At 47.7% G+C, this 19,877-nt stretch overlaps 2 protein-coding genes and 1 long non-coding RNA gene across 14 annotated transcripts in view; 1 reads left to right on the forward strand and 2 right to left on the reverse strand.

Moving 5' to 3' along the window:
- VKORC1L1 (vitamin K epoxide reductase complex subunit 1 like 1) overlaps positions 1-19,877 on the forward strand; it is a 166,576-nt gene that overhangs the window by 77,296 nt on the left and 69,403 nt on the right. Inside the window, exon 2 of one of the 4 annotated variants that reach the window (XR_007724154.1) lies at positions 820-1,391. The exons of 2 other annotated variants lie outside the window; for them this stretch is intronic. Coding sequence is in view for 1 of the 2 variants with exons in the window: in XM_050783601.1 (XP_050639558.1) it covers positions 820-1,046 (227 nt within the window). In the remaining variant the exon portion in view is untranslated. Of the gene's footprint in view, positions 1-819; positions 1,560-19,877 lie in introns of those variants that run through there. One more of the 4 variants, XM_050783601.1, reaches the window with a different exon arrangement.
- Positions 1,819-5,260, reverse strand: LOC126950319 (uncharacterized). The gene is made up of 2 exons (XR_007724164.1): positions 4,944-5,260; positions 1,819-3,191 (listed from the first exon to the last, which is right to left on the reverse strand). It is a non-coding gene; the product is annotated as an uncharacterized LOC126950319 (long non-coding RNA).
- GUSB (glucuronidase beta) overlaps positions 7,078-19,877 on the reverse strand; it is a 72,310-nt gene continuing 59,510 nt past the window's right edge. For 7 of the 9 annotated variants that reach the window (XM_050783566.1, XM_050783565.1, XM_050783567.1 and 4 more), the window contains 4 exons: positions 16,371-16,455; positions 14,588-14,764; positions 10,699-10,834; positions 7,078-7,443 (listed from right to left, as the gene is read on the reverse strand). In XM_050783566.1, coding sequence (XP_050639523.1) covers positions 7,277-7,443; positions 10,699-10,834; positions 14,588-14,764; positions 16,371-16,455 — 565 coding nt within the window. In that variant the 3' untranslated portion in view covers positions 7,078-7,276. Of the gene's footprint in view, positions 7,444-10,698; positions 10,835-14,587; positions 14,765-16,370; positions 16,456-19,877 lie in introns of those variants that run through there. The other 2 variants (XM_050783568.1, XM_050783569.1) reach the window with 2 other exon arrangements.

The raw sequence follows: 19,877 nt of genomic DNA on the forward strand, positions 1-19,877 counted from the left end.
TCCTCAGCAACTTGTTGGTGTAGTCACCTCTCATTGTGGATTTTTAATCAATCTGATCTAAACATGGAAAAGCAAATTTTACTTTCCACAGATGGGGAGGCTGTAGTGAAAACCAGAGAAGGTTCTCACCAAATGTGTGCAGCTCGGTTTAGGAAAAGGCTGCGGTCCTCATGTCCCTTTATTCATTTGGTGTCTTGGGGCTTTTGATGTTACAAGTCAGCTTCATTGCTTAATGTGATTGTGAGACTGCATGTTTGCTTTGTGTGCATATTTTCAACTAGGTTAGTTTATGAAATTAGTAACATTTCACCGAAAGATTGGGAAATCAAAAACATTGCAGCTATAAAACTGGCATTTGGCCGGGTATGGTGGCCCACACCTGTAATCCTAGCACTTTGGGAGGCTGAGGCGGGAGGATCACCTGAGGTCAGGAGTTGGAGACCAGCCTGGCCAACAAAAAATTAGCCGGGCATGGTGGCACATGCCTGTGATCCTGGCTACTTTGGAGGCTGAGGCAGGAGAATTGCTTAAACCCGGGAGGTAGACATTGCAGTGAGGTGAGATTGTATCACTGCACTCCAGCCTGGGCAATACAGTGAAACCCCATCTCAAAACCCTGAAAAGCTAGCATTTGATCTGCAGAGTCCACCTGTATAATTTTAATGAAACAGACCAGTATTTCTGTTTTCAATTTTCAGAGTTTGGCAGGAAGATCAGTATTCAAACACTGCAGCAAGTCACACAGTGTTAGTCCTTGTCACTCAGAAAGCCTCTCTGCAGCGCCAAGGCCTGATTGAGCCCGCGTCTCTTCTCTTACAGGCATGACAGCAAGCGCGGTGGCGGCTTTGATCCTCATGACGTCCTCCATCATGTCGGTCGTGGGGTCCCTGTACCTGGCCTACATTCTGTACTTTGTGCTGAAGGAGTTCTGCATCATCTGCGTCGTCACGTACGTGCTGAACTTCCTTCTTCTCATTATCAACTACAAACGACTAGTTTACTTGAACGAGGCCTGGAAGCGGCAGCTGCAGCCCAAGCAGGACTGACGCCCGACAGACTCTGCCCTGACAGTCTCAAGCCCCTTTTCCATTCAGTTTATTTTGCAGCAGGTTTTTATTATTATTATTATTCACAACAGACACTGTCCCTAAGAATCTCAAACTGATTTTTTAAAATCCTGTAAATTAGAAGGGGCCCTCGCTATTTTCTGTGTCAATCTTCATCTTAAATATGGATACAAAAAGGATACGCCGAGCCAATCAAAGACAAGCTTTAACTTTACTTTGAAGATGTTTCTGAAATGATAAAATGTAGCCCTAGCCCCCTGCCCTCAATTGTAAAGTCAGCAACCATTGCTAGTAATTCTTTAATGTGCATAAATTCAATTTCAGGTATAAAAAATGTGATCATGACATGAAAATATTTTAGAATAGATACTGTATTAAATATTGCCATGTTTACAATATGTAATATGTTTTTAGCTGATGGATTTAAACATGTAGATTCAACTAGAATCCATTATGTGATATTTGTAAATAAAGGTAGAAATATTAGATCCATTTCTGCAGAACTTACTGTACAGTTTAGTTGCAGTGTAGCACTGAAGAACTGTCAGCTGAGCGTTGACTGAGGAGACAGTGAAAATAGCCTATACACAGCATCTTGTGGAAAGTACTGGCCGCTGTTGTTGCAGCAAATAATAGGGTAAAAAAAATAATAATAGGGTGGTTGGTTCCCTTTCATCTCCCTCTTCTGAAAGGAAGAAATTGAATTGGAACGTTCAAGTCCTGTTTGTGTCCAGTCATAAAACTGGACCAATTGTTAACCTTACAGAATGAGTTATGTGGCCAGACCTTCAAGTCCAAGGCCTTCAGGACACCAAGGATGGGAAAATGGGTATTTTTTCTTTGGAGAAAAGCTGGAAATATAAGCCTGGCATTATTAGGTAAAGTTTCTTCCACCAGTTGAATTTTCATGCAGATATTTTTCCTTAACGTTGGTGCCAGTCAACCAAACAGTATTATGATGGAAAAGACCAGTCTAAGCCCCGTCGCTCCAGCGTGGGAGCCAGTGTTCTTGCTCACTGTTTCTGCACTAACCACTCGGATGTCTAATTTAGTTGTTTTGCAGTCAAATACTGGATTTGTAACCTTCAGGGCTGACATGCTGCGCAGTTTGCTTCATCGGGAGAATAGGAACAGGTAGACACATCTCAAGGCTAAATCTGGTCGTGTCGCCACTGCTCTCATAATGACACACATGCAGTAAGAAGAATTTTGGAAGGGGATTCAAGTAAACCCAAATGAAATTGTAACAGGACGTTTGTATGGTTAACATCTGATATCAGAATGTTAAAAGTGCCTTCTGTCTTAAATCTCAAACCAAATATTTTGTGTGTTGACCTTGGGCAGAAGTGTCCTGCCCTCCCGTCTTCACCGTCAGGTAGAAAACCCGCACTCTGCAGAAGGGTCCTGTGTGATCATTTCACTCCTCCGGTTGGGAAGCAGCAGTAATGTTTTTGCTTCCAATCTGATTAATCATTTTATGTTAAAAACAGTCAATGAGACCAGTACCTCTTGAGTGCTTTATTTGCCTTCTCTTTGAAGGGAGGGGACAGGCTCTGCTCTGTAAATTCAAATGTGTAGGGTCAGCAACAATTCTGTAGCTTCCACTGACTCAGAATTGACGCAACGTAGGTCTTCTGGCCCGAGGCAGGTATCAAGCCTGAATTGTAATGAACTTTTCACCAGTTTCAACCAGTTTCTTAAAAGATAGCTTAACTCAAGATTTCATCAAGACTTGTGTTTTCCCATGAATGTGAATCTTTCAATGGCTGTTGGAGTATGGATGTACTGTTCTTGTATTCTGAAGTAGTTAAAGAACTCTAGAAAGCACTGATTGGCCGTCTGGTGCCTATGGAGAAAGAAGTCCTCACGTTTGAGGGCTGTACAGCAAGGTCGTCTTATAGCAGCGCGTCCAGCTCTACCAAGGCAGTCCTCTGGTTCTTTTCTCTAAGCTACAGTGGAAATGGCCTAATGGTTAAAACTGTGGTACACATAACACCGGTTGTGCTAAACAAGTTCCTCATGTCCCAGGATCCAATGGTTTTTCATCCTATTTTGTATCAATCAGCAGAGTATAGTTAAAGCTTGTCTTGATGTTGCATTCTTGCAAATGTCTTCAACTCTTACCTGAGAAAACATGGGAAAATGGTCAGCCAGACCCTTTCAGTTTTTCCTTTGCTTTTCTAAGGCTCGGGGAAACCACTGTTTCAGTTGTATAACATTTTTTTTGCCACATTCTTATGGCCCAGTTGAATTAATACCTTTTTTCCTCATTGAGAGAGGAACACGTACTGCCTGTCATAACAGCATTGTAATGCCAGTGTCTCAGTAAGTAACAGAACCCTGGTGGTATTAATTGGGTGTTTTTTGCCCTGGAGAATTCAGATTCCCTTCTATACCTTCTATTCTGCCCAGAAGAGGGGGGAATCACCAGTGTTATAAAATTAGAAGATTGTTTTGCCCTATTTACTGAATATTTGAACACTGCAGCATTACTAGCCACCAGTGTTAAAGGACAGATGAGGGGAAACATTTGTTTTTAGCAGTAATTCCATGATTCATCTTTTTTAAGTAATTTGTTCCAAATGAAGCCATTTATTGACTTGATGCTCACAAATATTTGAAGAAAGACGAATTGGGGTTAGATGATAAATTCTAGGGAATCTGGGTGATTTGGAGGATTTCATTTGGTTTTGCATTACAGCTAGTTGCTCTCAGTAAAAGTAAATTTCTGGTGAAATAACTCAGGGTTAACTGGCTGTGTGCCCAGAATCACTGTTCCTTTACACATGTGTCCTCTCCTTAAATTCATTACTTTCAAATGATGTTCAAAGCATTGACTGTTTTCATTCAAAGAGGACCAAGACTACAGTGAAATTAAAACTATTTGCTGGCCAGGCATGGTGGCTCACACCTGTAATCCCAGCACTTTGGGAGGCCGAGGCAGGTGGATCACCTGAGGTCAGAAGTTCAAGACCAGTTGACCAACATAGTGGAACTCTATCGCTACTAAAAGTACAAAAGTTAGTTGGGCATGGTGGCAGGCACCTGTAATGCCAGCTACTCCGGAGGCTGAGGCAGGAGAATTGCTTGAACCTGGTAGGCGGAGTTTGCAGTGAGCCATGATTGTGCCATTGCACTCCAGCCTGGGCAATGAGTGAAACTCTGTCTCAAATAAAAAGTAAATAAAAACTATTTGTTGACTATTGTTTTTCATTTAGTTTTTGAAAAGACTATTGGCAAAAGGCAAAAGTAGAGTTATCTTCAGCAGTTTCTTCGTAACTTAGATTGGTACCAAGAGTGACAGGAGATCTTGTCTTGAAAATCAATATTAGATGCCAACAAGAAGACCCTCTGTGACTTCTGGTAACCTATTTGGGGAGACGACCTAATGACCTATGATACAGTTTCTGTCTTCATGTCTTTTCCTCCAACACACAAGCATTGGTGAAACATTTCAGACACCTCAGGCAGCACTTACGGTTTCTAATTGTGACAACTACCCTTCCATCAAACAAAAAAGGCAAGGGTGGGAGCCCCAGCTACTTGGCTAAACATTTTTTTACTACAAATTCACCTAGAAAAGGTGAAATGTTTTGTTATAAAACTGTATTAGGCATGACCTAAGTATTAGGTGTATGATCTGTCTAGAATGTTCCATGAGAAAGATTTCTTACTAGTGCTTTAAGCTCCAGAGTAAACATTCATTTAAAATGGAGTTCACTGGGCAGGTTTCCCCTTTAATCTAGATAGAAATACTCTTTATCAGAGATTTAAGGCGCCGTTTTGCTAACTGATAAATAAAACCAAATGTAAATATGTAAGAATGTTTATTTGTTGCACATAACTTTTTTGGTATAAAATAAATGTAGAAGTTACCTGTGGAAGTTGTGCTCCTATTATTCTTAAACTGCAGGGTTGCATTCCAAAAAAAGCTGAAACGAGGTCTTTTTAGACTCGGTAGGAGCCTTATATTCTTGAAGTCAATACTGTAACCTCATTTCTAAGGTATACAGGGTTGATTCTTTTTCTCTTAAATCATATGTAACTTGCAGAAGATTCAGAGTCCTCAGACCTCTAGATCTTGGAATTCCTGTGGGTTTATGATATATGTGATTGTCAAGAATTAATGACAAAATGTGTCACTGCCTACTGTTCTGTGAACACTCAGAATGTATTAATGAGCTGTTTTTCCATAGTTTTACTTTCGCTTACCTTGAATACTCCATGTATAATCCTCTAAAAAGGTAGCATCGGCAAGAAAGATGAATCCGTTGGAAATACAGCTGAGATATCCTTCAAGGACTAGAACAAGTGTGTTCTGTGCTGGAGCTTAAGACCTGTGGAAAGGGGCACTGCCCCCACCGGGCGCAATGGCTCATGCCTGTAATCCCAGCACTCTGGGAGGCAGAGGTGGGTGGATCACTTGAGGTCAGGAGTTCAAGACCAGCCTGGCCAATATGGTGAAAGCCTGTCTCTACTAAAAACCCAAAAAAACTAGACAGGATTGTGGCATGTGCCTGTAATCCCAGCTATTCAGGAGGCTGAGGCAGAAGAATTGCTTGAACCCGGGAGGAGGATGCAGTGAGACGAGATCATGCCACTGCACTGCAGCCTGGGCAACAGAAGAAGACTCCATCTCAAAAAAAAAAAGAACTACCCCTAATTTGTAAACCATTGAGATGTGTCTACTACATTTAACTTTTCTTAATGTTTGTCAACTTTTATTCATTATACCTTGACATACTGGAACACAAAACTTGATTCCTTTGAAAACTAAAGAGAGGTTGATAAAAAATATACAAGCCCTAGATTCTTAATTGGAACTGACTACACTCTCATTTTTTAAAAATGGACTGACGATGCCTAATAAAACCAGGCGAAATTAACTTTATTCTTTCTTTCATGGAGCTTGCACAGGAAAGCTAAAAAGGAGGGTCTGTGTGGAGACGGGGGCTCAACCACAAGAGAGGGGGAAATCAAGTTCTATAGCAAGAACCATACTGGAGGCCGGGCACGGTGGCTCATGCCTGTAATCCCAGCACTTGGGGAGGCTAAGGCGAGCGGATCACCTGAGGTCAGGAGTTCAAGACCAGCCTGGCCAACATGGCAAAACCCTGTCTCTACTAAAAATATTTTAAAAAATTTAGCTGGGAGTGGTGGCAGTTGCCTGTAGTTCCAGCTACTTCGGAGGCTGAGGCAGGAGAATTGCTTGAACCCCGGAGGTGAAGGTCGCAGTGAGCCGAGGTTGCACCACTGCACTCCAGCCTGGCCGACAGAGCAAGACTGTCTCAAAACAAACAAAACAAAACTGTATTGGTTCACTGTCTTTCAACTGACTGGACAGCAAAAGGAATATTTTTCCAAAGCATATACTTCAAATCAGAACTGATGCACCATCCTTGCCTTACCGGAGCCCGTGAAGAGAGGGAGGAGGGATTCCTTAAGGAAAGACTGTGCTCTGGGAGGGGGTAGGTGGCGTCATTTCGGGGTGTAAAGCCATGGAATGCTGATTTGTAGGCAGAGTTGTTTAAGGAGGTCTTGTCACACTCAGTGGCATCCGTTATGATAAAGCCAATGGGCGTTTACACTCATCTGCCCATTTCTGTCAAGACCCTATGGCTGAGGTCAGAACGATGTCCTGGGAGAACCAGTTACCTCTAACCTTCCAGTTCAGACACTGCCAGCTTAACTATGTGGAAACTGGCTCACAGACCCTGCTAAGTGCTGCAGCATGACAGTGTTTCTATGAATTTGTTGGTACATGTGGGACTTTAGCTCATCTGAGGAGTCGAACAGCAGCTGTGAAAGTCTTCTACTCACTCCCTGTTGAGGCTGGCCCGGTTTGCTACACAAACACGGCAGCCCTAGGACCATGGGGCTATTTCTGCAGATGCCCTCTGGAACCAGCAGCTCTGAACATGGTGGGGGTGTTGGAGCAGCAGTTTCTCCAAAGTCCACACATAGTTAAGGCTCTGAAAACAGCACGACGCACAGAAATGATTTCAGATGCTTTTCAGTAGCCACTTTCATGCCAACTCTTTATTTCCATACTAGAAAATCTTCTATTTCCACCTCTAGTGGTCCCTGCTAGCACAGATGAGCATAAAACCCAGGCCAGAAACGTTCTGGTCTGCCATGAACTTGTTCTGCTGCTGTGGAAGTCGCCCTGACTCGGGGAGGAAGGGACACACAGGTGGTGTCAGTCTTGCTCAAGTAAACGGGCTGTTTTCCAAACACTGTGACTTGGCTATTGAGTAGGGATACCTGGTTTCATTGGCAATCTTCCAGTATCTCTCTCGCAAAAGGAACGCTGCACTTTTTGGTTGTCTCTGCCGAGTGAAGACCCCCTTTTTATTCCCCAGCACTCTCGTCGGTGCTAAAAAAAACAAAAAAAAAGACACAAAGCGACTCAGATGACTTCTGATGGGTCAAGTTAGAACCACACTGGAGCCAAGGTAGGCACTACATAGAAATGTCTTGTTTTTTTTTCTTTTGAGATGATCTCACTGTCTCCCAGGCTGGAATGCGGAGACACAATCATAGCTCCCTGTGGCCTCAACCTCCTGGGCTCAGGCAATCCTCCGCCTCAGCCTCTCAAGCACCACCATGCCCGGCTAATTTTTTTTTTTTTTTTTTAAGTAAAGACAAGGTCTCATTATGTTGCCCAGGCTGGTCTCAAACTACTGGGCTCAAGCAATCTGCCCTCCTCAGCCTCCCCAAAGTGCTGGGATTATAAGCACGAGCCACCACGTTCAGCCAAATGTCCTCTTATAGTTTCAGGATGCTTGCTGTGAAGTGACAATTTATGGGTTGAAATATTTAAATACCACTGCTCTGCCCAACACTCAGGTTTCCTGATGTGTTAATTCCTAGTTTTCTACTCTGTGAGGGGAAAAACCCAAAACAGTGGCTGGGTGTGGTGGCTCATGCCTGTAATCCCAGCGCTTTGGGAGGCTGAGGCAGGTGGATCACCTGAGGTCAGGAGTTCGAGACCAGCCTGGCCAACGTGAGGAAACCCCGTCTCTATTAAAAATAAAAAAATTGATCGGGCACAGTGGCTCATGCCTGTGTAATCCCAGCACTTTGGGAGGCCAAGGCAGGCAGATCACAAGGTCAGGAGTTCAAAACCAGCCTGGACAATATGGTGAAACCTCATCTCTACTAAAAATACAAAAATTATCTGGGCATGGTGGTGGGTGCCTGTAGTCCCAGCTACTCAGGAGGCTGGAGCAGGAGAATTGCTTGAACCCAGGAGGCAGAAGTTGCAGTGAGCTGAGATCGTGCCACTGCACTCCAGCCTGGGAGACAGAGTGAGACTCCATCTCAAAAAAAAAAAAAAAAAAAAAGCACCAAAAGTTTATCTTTTACTTGCAAAAATAAGGTTTACATGCTGGCTTCCCAGCTGTCTGGTAACTAGGTAGGCAGAGAGCTGTGCGTATCTGGGACAGTTACCCTTGAAAAGGCTTGGGTCTTTCTGAAGAGATAGCACCTAGTGGGAGCCAGGGTCCTGACCAGCCACAGGTGCCTACGTGGGACCTACTCATGGAGTTCAAAGTTCTCTGGGGCAGGGCCGATGTTCAGCTTGTCAGCACCCACCACCAGTGGTCATCAGGCCTGAGCTGAGGCTGGTGGGAAACACAGCTGGCAAACACCCGTCAGGGCTGTGCTCTCAGGACATTCTCTGTCCCCAATGAGACCACCACTAAATGGAAATGTTAAATGCAAAGGAGGCCTTCCCCACCCAAAGGTTCAAGACTGTTTCTTCCACGAGTGAACACAGGCACCGCCAAGTACTTCGTCAGATGCAGCTCTTACAACACCCACAAGGTGGCGGCATTATCCCCACTGGACAGGCTTATGATAAGCTTAGGCGACTTGCCCATCGTGATGCAGCTCATTTCTTTTTTCTAAGATCGAGTCAGCTGGCCACAATGGCTCACGCCTGTAATCACAGCACTTTGGGAGACCCACATGCATGGATCCCCTGAGGTCGGTAGTTCAAGCCCAGCCTGACTAACATGGAGAAACCCTGTCTCTACTAAAAATACAAAATTAGCCGGGTGTGGTGGTGCATGCCTATAATGCCAGTTAATTGGGAGGCTGAGGCAGGAGAATTGCTTGAACCCGGGAGGTGGAGGTTGCAGTGAGCTGAGACAGCACCACTGCACTCCAGCCTGGGAAACAAGAGCAAAACCCCCTCTCAAAAAAAAAAGACTCACTTTATTGCCCAAGCTACAGTACAGCGGTCTGATCTTAGCTCATTGCAATCTCCATCTCCCAGGTTCAGCCGATTCTCATGCCTCAGTCTCCCAAGTGGCTGGAATTACAGGCATGCGCCACCATGCTCGGTTAATTTTGTATTTTTAGTAGAGACGGGGTTTCTCCACGTTGGCCAGGCTGGTCTTAAACTCCTGACTTCAGGTGATCTGCCCACCTCAACCTCTCAAAGTGCTGGGATTACAGGCGTGAGCCACTGCATCCAGCCTGCAGCTCATTTCTTATCACATAAAGCCTCACGCCTCTCCACAAAACTGCCATCACGGATGTCCCCAGAAACCATTTATTGCAGGTGCCACGCAGAGGAGAGCTTCCTGTTCTCCTTTTCCCTTTCCCTCTTCCTTCTCACCTCATCTTGTTCATTCATTCATCCCTTTTCCACTCTCACTTTTAAGCTTTAACCTTTCAAAGGCCTGTCTTCCCCTGTAAGTAATATAATTCCCACCATTACCATATCCTTCTCCAACCCACCAAACTGCCATCCTGAGTTTACAGTAAGTCCATAAACTAAGAAGAAATGGGACACATTCATTGCGAACATGGCAGCCCCTCATCTGTCCCCATGTGAGAACACAGATCTTATTCTCTTTGAAGACCAATTTTGTTTTTTAAAGGCAGGTCTCGCTCTGTTGCCCAGGCTCTCGCGCAGTGGTGCAATCACAGCTCACTGCAGCCTCCAACTCCTGTGCTCAGGTGATCCGCCTGCCTCAGCTTCCCAAGCAGCTGGGACTACAGGCACACACCACCATGCTAGCTAATTTGTTTTTGTAGAGATGGGGTCTTGCTATGCTGAACAGGCTGGTTTTGAACTCCTGGCCTCAAGCGATCCTCCCACCCTGGCCTCCCAAAGTGCTGGGATTACAGGCATGAGCCACCATGCCCAGCCTAAAGACTTTTAAATGCTGCCTCGTTCAAGACGCGTTGAAACTCACCTGTATTCACTTTTGCAAGTGAGTAATGTACAACAGCCTGAAATACCTTAAGCTTCTCAGGCTTTGTACCCTACTATGGAATAATGAGTGTTTCCCAAAAGTAAATCCATAATGAGGTCCCGTTTTTCCTTCCTCCTTGGCTATGAAATAGACAAGAACAAGGCAAGCTAGCCATTTCCGTCTCACCATAGCTGACTCTCCTGTCTGCTTTTTGACCACATTTGGGAGGCGGGGGCCTGACTGCTTTCCTGCTTCCTAAGCACAACTTACTTTTCCTACGAAATTCTCAACGCAACCTACATGGATTAAACCAGCTTCCCCACTGTTTCCAATATTCTTACAATCGAAATGGCCAGCATTGGCAAGGCAACCTGAAAAAATAAGGACGGGTACCTTATCCCATGAGCCAAACTGCCACTTACACTGTTCAGTCATGAAATCGGCAAAATTCCAGATGAGCTCTCCAACCACGTACTTTCTGCGTTTTTGATCCAGAACCACATGGTACTGCTCTAGCAGACTCTTCTGGTACTCTTCAGTGAACATCAGAGGCGGGTCCTGGCATTCAAGGCAAAGAGAATGTAAGGGTCAGAACTGGCAGAATTGTAAAGTTGGACAAAAATAAAGATCCACTTGATGGTGACCAAAATATCTGTCCTCGCAGGGGGCTATAGTGACTGCAGGACTCACTGATGCTGGAGTAAAGACAGCCAGGGAATGATGTAACCCAGAATAAAAAAGGAGGTTTAAAAACAAAACAACCTTAATGAGCAACTGCTTTATTTATAAACATAATTTGATATTCACTTTACATTACTTTTCCACCTCTATCTGCTAGTACAGTCTTAAGGCTACACTACACTACTGGTAAAAATATGTCTTTGGGTCAGGTGCAGTGGCTCTTGCCTGTCATCCCAGCAGTTTGTGAGGCTGAGGTGGGAAGACTGCTTGAGCCCCGGAGATCAAAGCAGCAGTGAGCTGTGTTCACAACACTGCATTCCAGCTTGGGTGACACAGCAAGACCCTGTTTCAAATAAATAAATAAATAAATAAAATTAAATTAAACTAAACCAGGCTGGGCATGGTAGCTCAGGTCTCTAATCTCAGCACTTTTGGAGGTCGAGGCAGGAGGATCACTTGAGCCCACAGTTCAAGACTAGTCTAGGCAACACAGTGAGACCCAGTCTCTACAAAAAGCCTAAATATTAGCCAGGCATGGTGGCGCACGCCTGTGGTTCTAGCTACTTTGGGGGCTAAGGAGGGAGGATCGCTTGAGCTCAGGAGGGTGAGCAGTGAGCTGTGATTACGCCACTGCACTCCAGCCTGGGCAACAGTGAGGCTGTCTCAAAAAAAATTCTTTTAAACTAAATCAATTCAGTTATCCTAGTCATATATCAAGACCTCAGTAGCCATGTGTAGCTAGTGTGTAGCATTTCAGACAGTGCAAAGGTAGAACATTTCCATCACTGCAAGAGTGTTTTTGTTTTTGTTTTTTTTTGAAACAAGGTCACCCAGGTGGGAGTACAGTGGTGCCATCAGAGCTGAATGCAGCCTCGACCTACTGGGCTCAAACAATCCTCCCACCTCAGCCTCCCAAGTATCCTGGACTATAAGCACTCACAACCATGCCTAACTAATTTTAAATTTTTTGTAGAGATGGGGTCTGTGTTACGCAGACTGGTCTCAAACTCCTGGGTTCAAGAGATCCTCTGACCTTGGCGTCCCAAAGTGCTAGCATTCCAGGTGTGAGCCACCAGGCCCAGCACTGCAGAGGTTCTATCAGCACTGACCTAGACCCTCTCGAGAGTTTCTTAAGAGTTTAGAGCTGGGGCTTGGCGCGGTGGCTCATGCCTGTAATCCCAGCACTTTGGGAGGCCAAGGCGGGTGGATCACTTGAGGTCAGGAGTTCAAGACCAGCCTGACCAACATGGTGAAACCTCATCTCTACTGAAAATACAGTATTAGGTGGGCGTGGTGGTGCGAGGCTGTAATCCCAGCTATTTGGGAGGCTGAGGCAGGAGAATCGCTTGAAACCAGGAGGTGGAGGTTGCAGTGAGCCGAGATTGCGCCACTGCACTCCAGCCTGGGCGACGAGCGAAACTCATCTCAAAAAAAAAAAAAAAAAAAAAAAAGAATTCAGAGCTGGTTACCTTTTCAAAAAGGATGAGCAAGCGAGCATATCCACGAGCCAACTCTCCCTACTTAACTAGTTTGCAGAAGTGGCATTCTGTAAGCACGATAAATTTAAGGAAGCAAACAGAACAGCGTAGTCCACTGTGGGTGGCTATTCCCTGTGTGTCAACGGGAGTCCCAGGAGCTGTGACAAACAAGTGTGAGCTGGCTGAGGTGGGAATGAGGGGCTGGATGGGGTTAAGGAATCCACATGAAAAAAAAAACCTCGGCCGGGCGCGGTGGCTCAAGCCTGTAATCCCAGCACTTTGGGAGGCCGAGACGGGCGGATCACAAGGTCAGAAGATCGAGACCATCCTGGCTAACACAGTGAAACTCCGCCTCTACTAAAAAATACAAAAAAAACTAGCCGGGCAAGGTGGCGGGCGCCTGTAGTCCCAGCTACTCGGGAGGCTGAGGCAGGAGAATGGCGTAAACCCGGGGGGCGGAGCTTGCAGTGAGCTGGGATCCGGCCACTGCACTCCAGCCTGGGCGACAGAGAGAGACTCCGTCTCAAAAAACAAAAAAAAAAAAAAAAAAAAAAAAAAAACCTCACAAGACAAACCAACATATCTTTAGTGAGGAGGACAAAAAAATCAGATGGATTAAAAAAATGGGGACAGGCCGGGCATGGTGGCTCATGCCTGGATTCCCAGTACTTTGGGAGTCCAAGGCAGGAGAATCACATGAGGCCAGGAGTTCCAGACCAGCCTGATAGTGAGACTCCATCTTTACAAAAAAATTTAAAAATAGGCTGCCCATGGTGGTGATGCCTGTAGTCCCAGCTACTCAGGAGGCTGAGGCAGAGGAATCGCTTCAGCCCAGGAGTTGAAGGCTGCAGTGAGCTATGATGGCACCACTGCACTCCAGCCTGGGCAACAGAACAAGACCCTGCAAAAAAAAAAAAAAAGAAAAGGCTAGCACAGTGGATCACGCCTGTAATCCCAGCACTTTTGGAGGCCAAGGCGGGAAGATCAGTTAAGTCCAGGAGTTTGAGACCAGCCCAGACAACATAGCAAGACCCTATCTCTAAAAAATAAACATTTTGGCCGGGCACGGTGGCTCAAGCCTGTAATCCCAGCACTTTGGGAGGCCGATCACGAGGTCAGGAGATCGAGACCATCTTGGTTAACACGGTGAAACCCCGTCTCTACTAAAAAATACAAAAAACTAGCCGGGCGTGGTGGTGGCGCCTGTAGTCCCAGCTACTCGGGAGGCTGAGGCAGGAGAATGGCGTGAACGCGGGAGGCGGAGCTTGCAGTGAGCTGAGATCCGGCCACTGCACTCCAGCCTGGGCGACAGAGCGAGACTCCGTCTCAAAAAATAAAAAAATAAATAATAAATAAACATTTTTAAAAAAGAATCTTTTAGTTGGTGATTATGTTGCCAACATGGGAATTCCAGGTAGAAGAAACAGCTCAAGCAAGAGAGGGAGAGCAAACGAGGGCAGTGGAAACAGATCAGTGGCCGGGAGTGAGGGGAGAAGAGGATGAAAACCCAGGAGAGAGCAGAGGACACTGAGTGTCCTGACCAGGGTTTAGGGCTTTGTCCTGTGGGCCTGGGGGAGCCGATGACAGGACTCCCAAAATTGTCATCTGTGGCTGGCGTAGAGGCTCACACCTGTAATCTCAGCCCTTTGGGAGGCTGAGGCAGGAGATCACTTGGGCCCAGGAGTTCAAGATCAGCCTGGTCAACACAGCAAGACCTCATCTCTACAAAAGTAAAAAAATTAGCCAGGCATATTGGCATGTGCCTATGGTCCCAGCTACTCAGGAGGTTGAGGTGGGAGGATCACTTGAGCCCAGGAGGTTAAGGCTGCAGTGAGCAGTGATCACACCACCACACTCTAGCCTTAGTGACAAAGAAAGATCCGGTCTCAAACGCAAACAAATACAAATTTGGATTTGTTAAGAAGACTACTTGGGCACAGGTGATACGAGGCTGTCTGGAAACAAAGCCAGTAAGGAGGCCACCTCTGAGGACCAAGCAAAGGGGGCCGAGGCGAACGTGGATGAGGCAGCGGGAGGAGAGCCCAAAGCTGAAGTGAGGGGAGCAGTGCAGTGGGCGCAGGGCAGGCCGGGGGAGGTGAGTGACATCTCTGCCTCGAGAGAACACACAAACAGAAAGCTCAACACCGCTTACCTGGTGAAACCCAACAATCGTTTCCGCTCCATACTCGCTCTGAATAATGGGCTTCTGATACGTCTTATACCAGCTCTCAAACTGGGTGGTAAGCTGCTGCTGAATCAACTCCAGGTGCCCATAGTCGTGATACCAAGAGTAGTAGCTGTTCAAACAGATCACATCCACATACGGAGCCTAGGACCAGAGTGGCAGAGCCCATTTAGCACCCACAAGACAGCATGACAGCACTCACACACTGTGGGGGCTTCTCTGACAGAGAAGGTAAGAAGGGGATGTAATCCCAGCACTCTGTGACGCTGAGGCAGAAGGATGGCTTGAGGCCAGGGGTTCGAGACCAGCCTGGGCAACACAGCAAGACCCCAGCTCTACAAAAAATAGTAGTGAAAAAATTAGCAGGGCACGGTGGCTCATGCCTGTAATCCCTGCACACTGGGAGGCCAAGGTGGGAGGATCACTTGATCCCAGGAGTTCAAGACCAGCCTGGGCAATATCGCAAGACCCCATTTCTACCAAAAAAAAAAAACCAACCTAGAACGGGAAGAGCTGTCTCCTGGGGCTGAGAACATGCAAGTACACCAATTTAGATCCTGAAATTACCCTGCTCCATAGGCAGGAAACATGGTCACAAAGTAGCCCAAAGGAGGCAGGCCAGTCACTCCACGTTGATGCTCACGACATGCGCAGCTGGGAAGGGCTGTGAGAGGCACAGCAGTTGCCAACGCACAGTCCTCAGCCAAAGCCCAGGGCCCCCGCCACTGGAACTGTGTCCTCTCCAGGCAGCACTCCCATCACCGGGCTTCCCCTCACCTTGCCCTGGAGAAGCGTTCCCACCCGAGGGGCCGATGAAGTCATTCTCACAGAGAATCTTTTGTTTTATTTTGGAGACATAGTCTCGCTCTGTCCCCCAGACTAGAATGTTAGTGGTGCGATCTCAGCTCACTGCAACCTCTGCCTCCCGTGATCAGGTGCTTCTCGTGCCTCAGCCTCCCGAGTAGCTAGGATTACAGGTATGCGCCACCATGCGTGGCTAATTTTTTTGTGTTTTTGGTAGAAACCAAGTTTCACCAGTTGGCTGGGCTGGTCTTGAACTCCTGACCTCAAGTGATCTGCCTGCCTCAGCCTCCCAAAGTGCTGCGATGATAGACGTAAGCCACCATGCTCGGCTGTCACAGAGAATCTTGAGACAGCTTTCACGAGGCAGCACTGTGGGCTGTAGAGGACTTGCAAGAGTCCATCCTAGGAGCAGAGCAGGGAAGACCGAGTAGGACCACCCCCAGCTTCAGCAAAGCAGTGCTCACGGCTGAGCAGCAAAAGCTTCTGTGTCCAACTGGCTAGTTTCTAATGTGTCCTAAACACACTTCTTTCTAGTAAAAATGCTGGCCGGGTGTGGTGGCTCACGCCTGTAATCCCAGCACTTTGGGAGGCAGAGGCGGGGCAGATCAAGAGGTCAGATAGAGACCATCCTGGCTAACATGGTGAAACCCCATCTCTACTAAGAAAGTTAGCTGGGTGTGGTGGCGGGCACCTGCAGTCCCAGCTACTCGGGAGGCTGAGGCAGCAGAATGGCGTGAGCCCTGGAGGCGGAGCTTGCAGTGAGCTGAGATCGCGCCACTGCACTCCAGCCTGGGGGAGAGAGCAAGACTCTGTCTCAAAAAAAAAAACGAAATGAAAAAAACCCAGACTGGCAGCGCATGGTGCTTTCCAGCTGTTCCAATGAGCAGGTTTCAGGACGAGCCTAGGCAAAGGCAGGGAGAAGTGGCATGGGGACCCCCAGGCTCACCCCCTTGTCTGCTGCATAGTTGGAGTTGGTTACAAAGGTCACAGGCCGGGAGGGGTCCAAGGCTTTGGTGTGAGTGATCACCATCCTGTCCACAAAAGGCAGAAGACACAGGTTCTGTCAGTCCAAGGGCTCAGACACCCTCCCATCCTCTCTGTCCCATCTTCCCCCGCCAGAACACAACACGGGGCCAGGCAAGATGGCTCACACCCGTAATCCCAGCAGTTTGGGAGGCCGAGGCAGGTGGATCACCTGAGGTCAGGAGTTCAAGATCAGCCTGGCCAACATGGTGAAACCCCTTCTCTACTACAAATACAAAAATTAGCCGGGCATGGTGGCGTGTGTCTGTAACCCCAGCTACTTGGGAGGCTGAAGCACAAGAATCACTGGAACCCGGGAGGTGGAGGTTGCAGTGAGCTGAGATCGCGCCACTGCACTCCAGCCTGGTCCACAGAGCAAGACCCTGTCTCAAAACAAACAAAAACAAAGGAAAAAAAAAAAAGCATGGAGCTGCTGCTTTCTTCCCTAACTGGAGATGTATTTTAAGTAAGGGCACATGTTCCTCTAGTCCTAGACCGAGCTCTCTAACATCACTCTTTCTCCCCCCGTCTCTGAATCCTATCCTCCCAGAAGAGTAGCCACCCTTCCAGGTACACAGAGCCGAGGCCACTGGGCTTAACACTGCTAAAAATGAGGTTGACTCCCTGAAACAGCTCTTGAACACAGGAGTGGATGGGTGCAGAATTGGGTGGGGTATTTATTAATGCATCAAGCAAACAGGGGCACTCCCTGGAAAGTAGGCATGGGGCTGGGTGCGAGGTGCTCAGCAGTGACTCAAATCTAAGTCCACAGGTCCTGGGCAGTGGGAGTGGAGACGTATGCACAGAGAAATGGTGCAGGAGCCGGGCACGGTGGCTCACACCTAGAATCCCAGCACTTTGGAGGCTTACTAGAGACCAGCATTTCAAGTCCAGCCTGGGCAACATAGCAAGACCTGGTTTCTACAACAAATTTAAAAATTAGGGGCGGGCATGGTGGCTCACGCCTGTAATCCCTACACTTTGGAAGGCCGACGCGGGTGGATCATGAGGTCAAGAGTTTGAGACCAGCCTGGCCAACATGGTGAAATTCTACCTCTACAAAAAAATACAAAAAAAACCTAGCTGGGCATGGTGGCACACACCTGTAATCCCAGGTACTCATGAGGCTGAGGCAGAAAAATTGCTTGAACCCAGGAGGTAGAGGTTGTAGTGAGCCAAAATCATACCACTGCTCTCCAGCCTGGGCAACAGAGCAAGACTCCATCTTGGGGAAAAAAAATTTTTTTTTAACTTAGCCTGGCATGGCGGTGCACGCCTGTGGTCCCAGGTATTTGGGAGGCTGAGTGGGGAGGATCGCTTAAGCCCAGGAGGCCGAGGTGGCAATGAGCCGTGACTGCACCACTGCACTCCAGTCTGGGGAACAGCGAGACCCTGACTCTGAAAAACAAACAATGAAAGAAATGTTTCAAATGGAAGTGACAAGTGGTGGCAGGAATTGGGCTCTGCTAGACAATAAACATAACTTGGACTGGAGAGTCAAGGACAGCCTCTTAGAAGAAACGACCCTTAGGAAGGGTGCGGTGGCTCATGCCTGTAATCCCAGCAGTTTGGGAGGCCGAGGCGGGTGGATCACCTGAGGTTGGGAGTTCAAGATCAGCCTGACCAACATGGAGAAACCCCGTCTCTACTGAAAATACAAATTAGCCGGGCATGGTGGTGCATGCCTGTAATCCCAGTTACTCAGGAGGCTGAGGCGGGAGAATTGCTTGAACCCAGGAGGCAGAGGTTGCGGTGAGCCGAGATCGCGCAATTGCACTCCAGCCTGGGTAACAAGAGCAAAATTCCATCTCAAAAAATAAATAAATAAATAAGAGGAAATGGCCCTTATACTGAGTAGAGTTAACCAGGAGGGATGAAGGGAAGAAAAACCCAACAGAGGGACCCGTCCGTGCTCAGAGCTCCCAGCACCCACCCAAGTCCTCCACAGTATAGACTTTTTTTTTTTTGAGACAGGGTCTTGTTCTGTCACCCAGGCTGGAGTGCAGAGGCCTGATCTCGGCTCACTGCAACCTCCGTCTCCCAGGTTCTAGCAATTCTCCTGCCTCAGCCTCCCAAGTAGCTGGGATCACAGCCGCGCACCACCATGCCTGGCTAATTTTTGTATTTTTAGTAGAGACGGGGTTTCATCATGTTGGTCAGGCTGCTCTTGAACTCCTGACCTCGTGATCTGCGCGCCTCGGCCCCCCAAAGTGTTGGGATTACAGGCGTGAGCCATCACGCCCGGCCCTTTTTTTTTTCTGAGAGACAAAATCTCACTCTGTAGCCCAGGCTGGAGTACAATGACATCATCTAGGCTCACTGCAACCTCTGCTTCCCGGGTTCAAGCAATTCTCCTGCCTCAGCCTCCCAAGTATCTGGGATTACAGGCATCCACCTCCCCGCCCAGCTAATTTTTTTACTTTTAGTAAAGATGGGGTTTCAATATCTATTGGCCAGGCTGGTCTCCAACTTCTGGCCTCCGGTGATCCACCAACCTCAGCCTCCCAAAGTGCTGGGATTACAGGCGTGAGCCACCACGCCCAGCCTAGACTGTTGTTGAAGCCTGTTTTCCTCCTTCCTCAGTTCATTTCTTCTTTTACGCCCTCCCCAATCGTTGCTCTGCCCATCCAAAGGCTGTGGCTGGCACAGATCAGAACAGAACCCCCTACCTCAAGTTCCAAACCCACACTCTCCAACAGCCAGGCTCTCAGATGGGATGCTTCAAAGTCTTGGGACAGCCTGGCTGAACCTCTCCAGCCTGGGTGGCTCCCTCCAAATCCTGCCCCAGAAAACAGGCATCTCCTCTGGCCACCTCCCAAAGAAGCGTGTCTGGAAGCCTCAAACACCTGCTCCTAGAAGCCTGTACTCTTCCCCTTCCCTTCGCAACAAACGTCCTGTCCACCCAGTCCTGCTGAGCACACCCCTGTGGCCTGAGCTCTGAATTGTCCATGGCCCAGGCTGCGACAACTTCTCAGAGCCTTCTGCCTGCTGCAGACTTGGCTCAGCCCAAAGCACTGCATGAAATTGGGGTGTGCTGTATGAGTCAAGAAGCATTTCTTTTTTTTTTTTTTTTTTTTTTTGAGACGGAGTCTCGCTGTGTCACCCAAGCTGGAGTGCAGTGGCCAGATCTCAGCTCACTGCAAGCTCCGCCTCCTGGGTTTTTACGCCATTCTCCTGCCTCAGCCTCCCGAGTAGCTGGGACTACAGGCACCCGCCACGTCGCCCGGCTAGTTTTTTTGTACTTTTTAGTAGAGACGGGGTTTCACCGTGTTAGCCAGGATGGTCTCGATCTTCTGACCTCATGATCCGCCCGTCTCGGCCTCCCAAAGTGCTGGGATTACAGGCTTGAGCCACCGCGCCCGGCCTCAAGAAGCATTTCTACCACCTCTGCTGCCTCTACCGCAAGTGAAAAACCTACTCTGAACGCTGA

This window comes from Macaca thibetana, chromosome 3 (assembly GCF_024542745.1).
Source record: "Macaca thibetana thibetana isolate TM-01 chromosome 3, ASM2454274v1, whole genome shotgun sequence".
Taxonomy (NCBI): Eukaryota; Metazoa; Chordata; class Mammalia; order Primates; family Cercopithecidae; genus Macaca; species Macaca thibetana.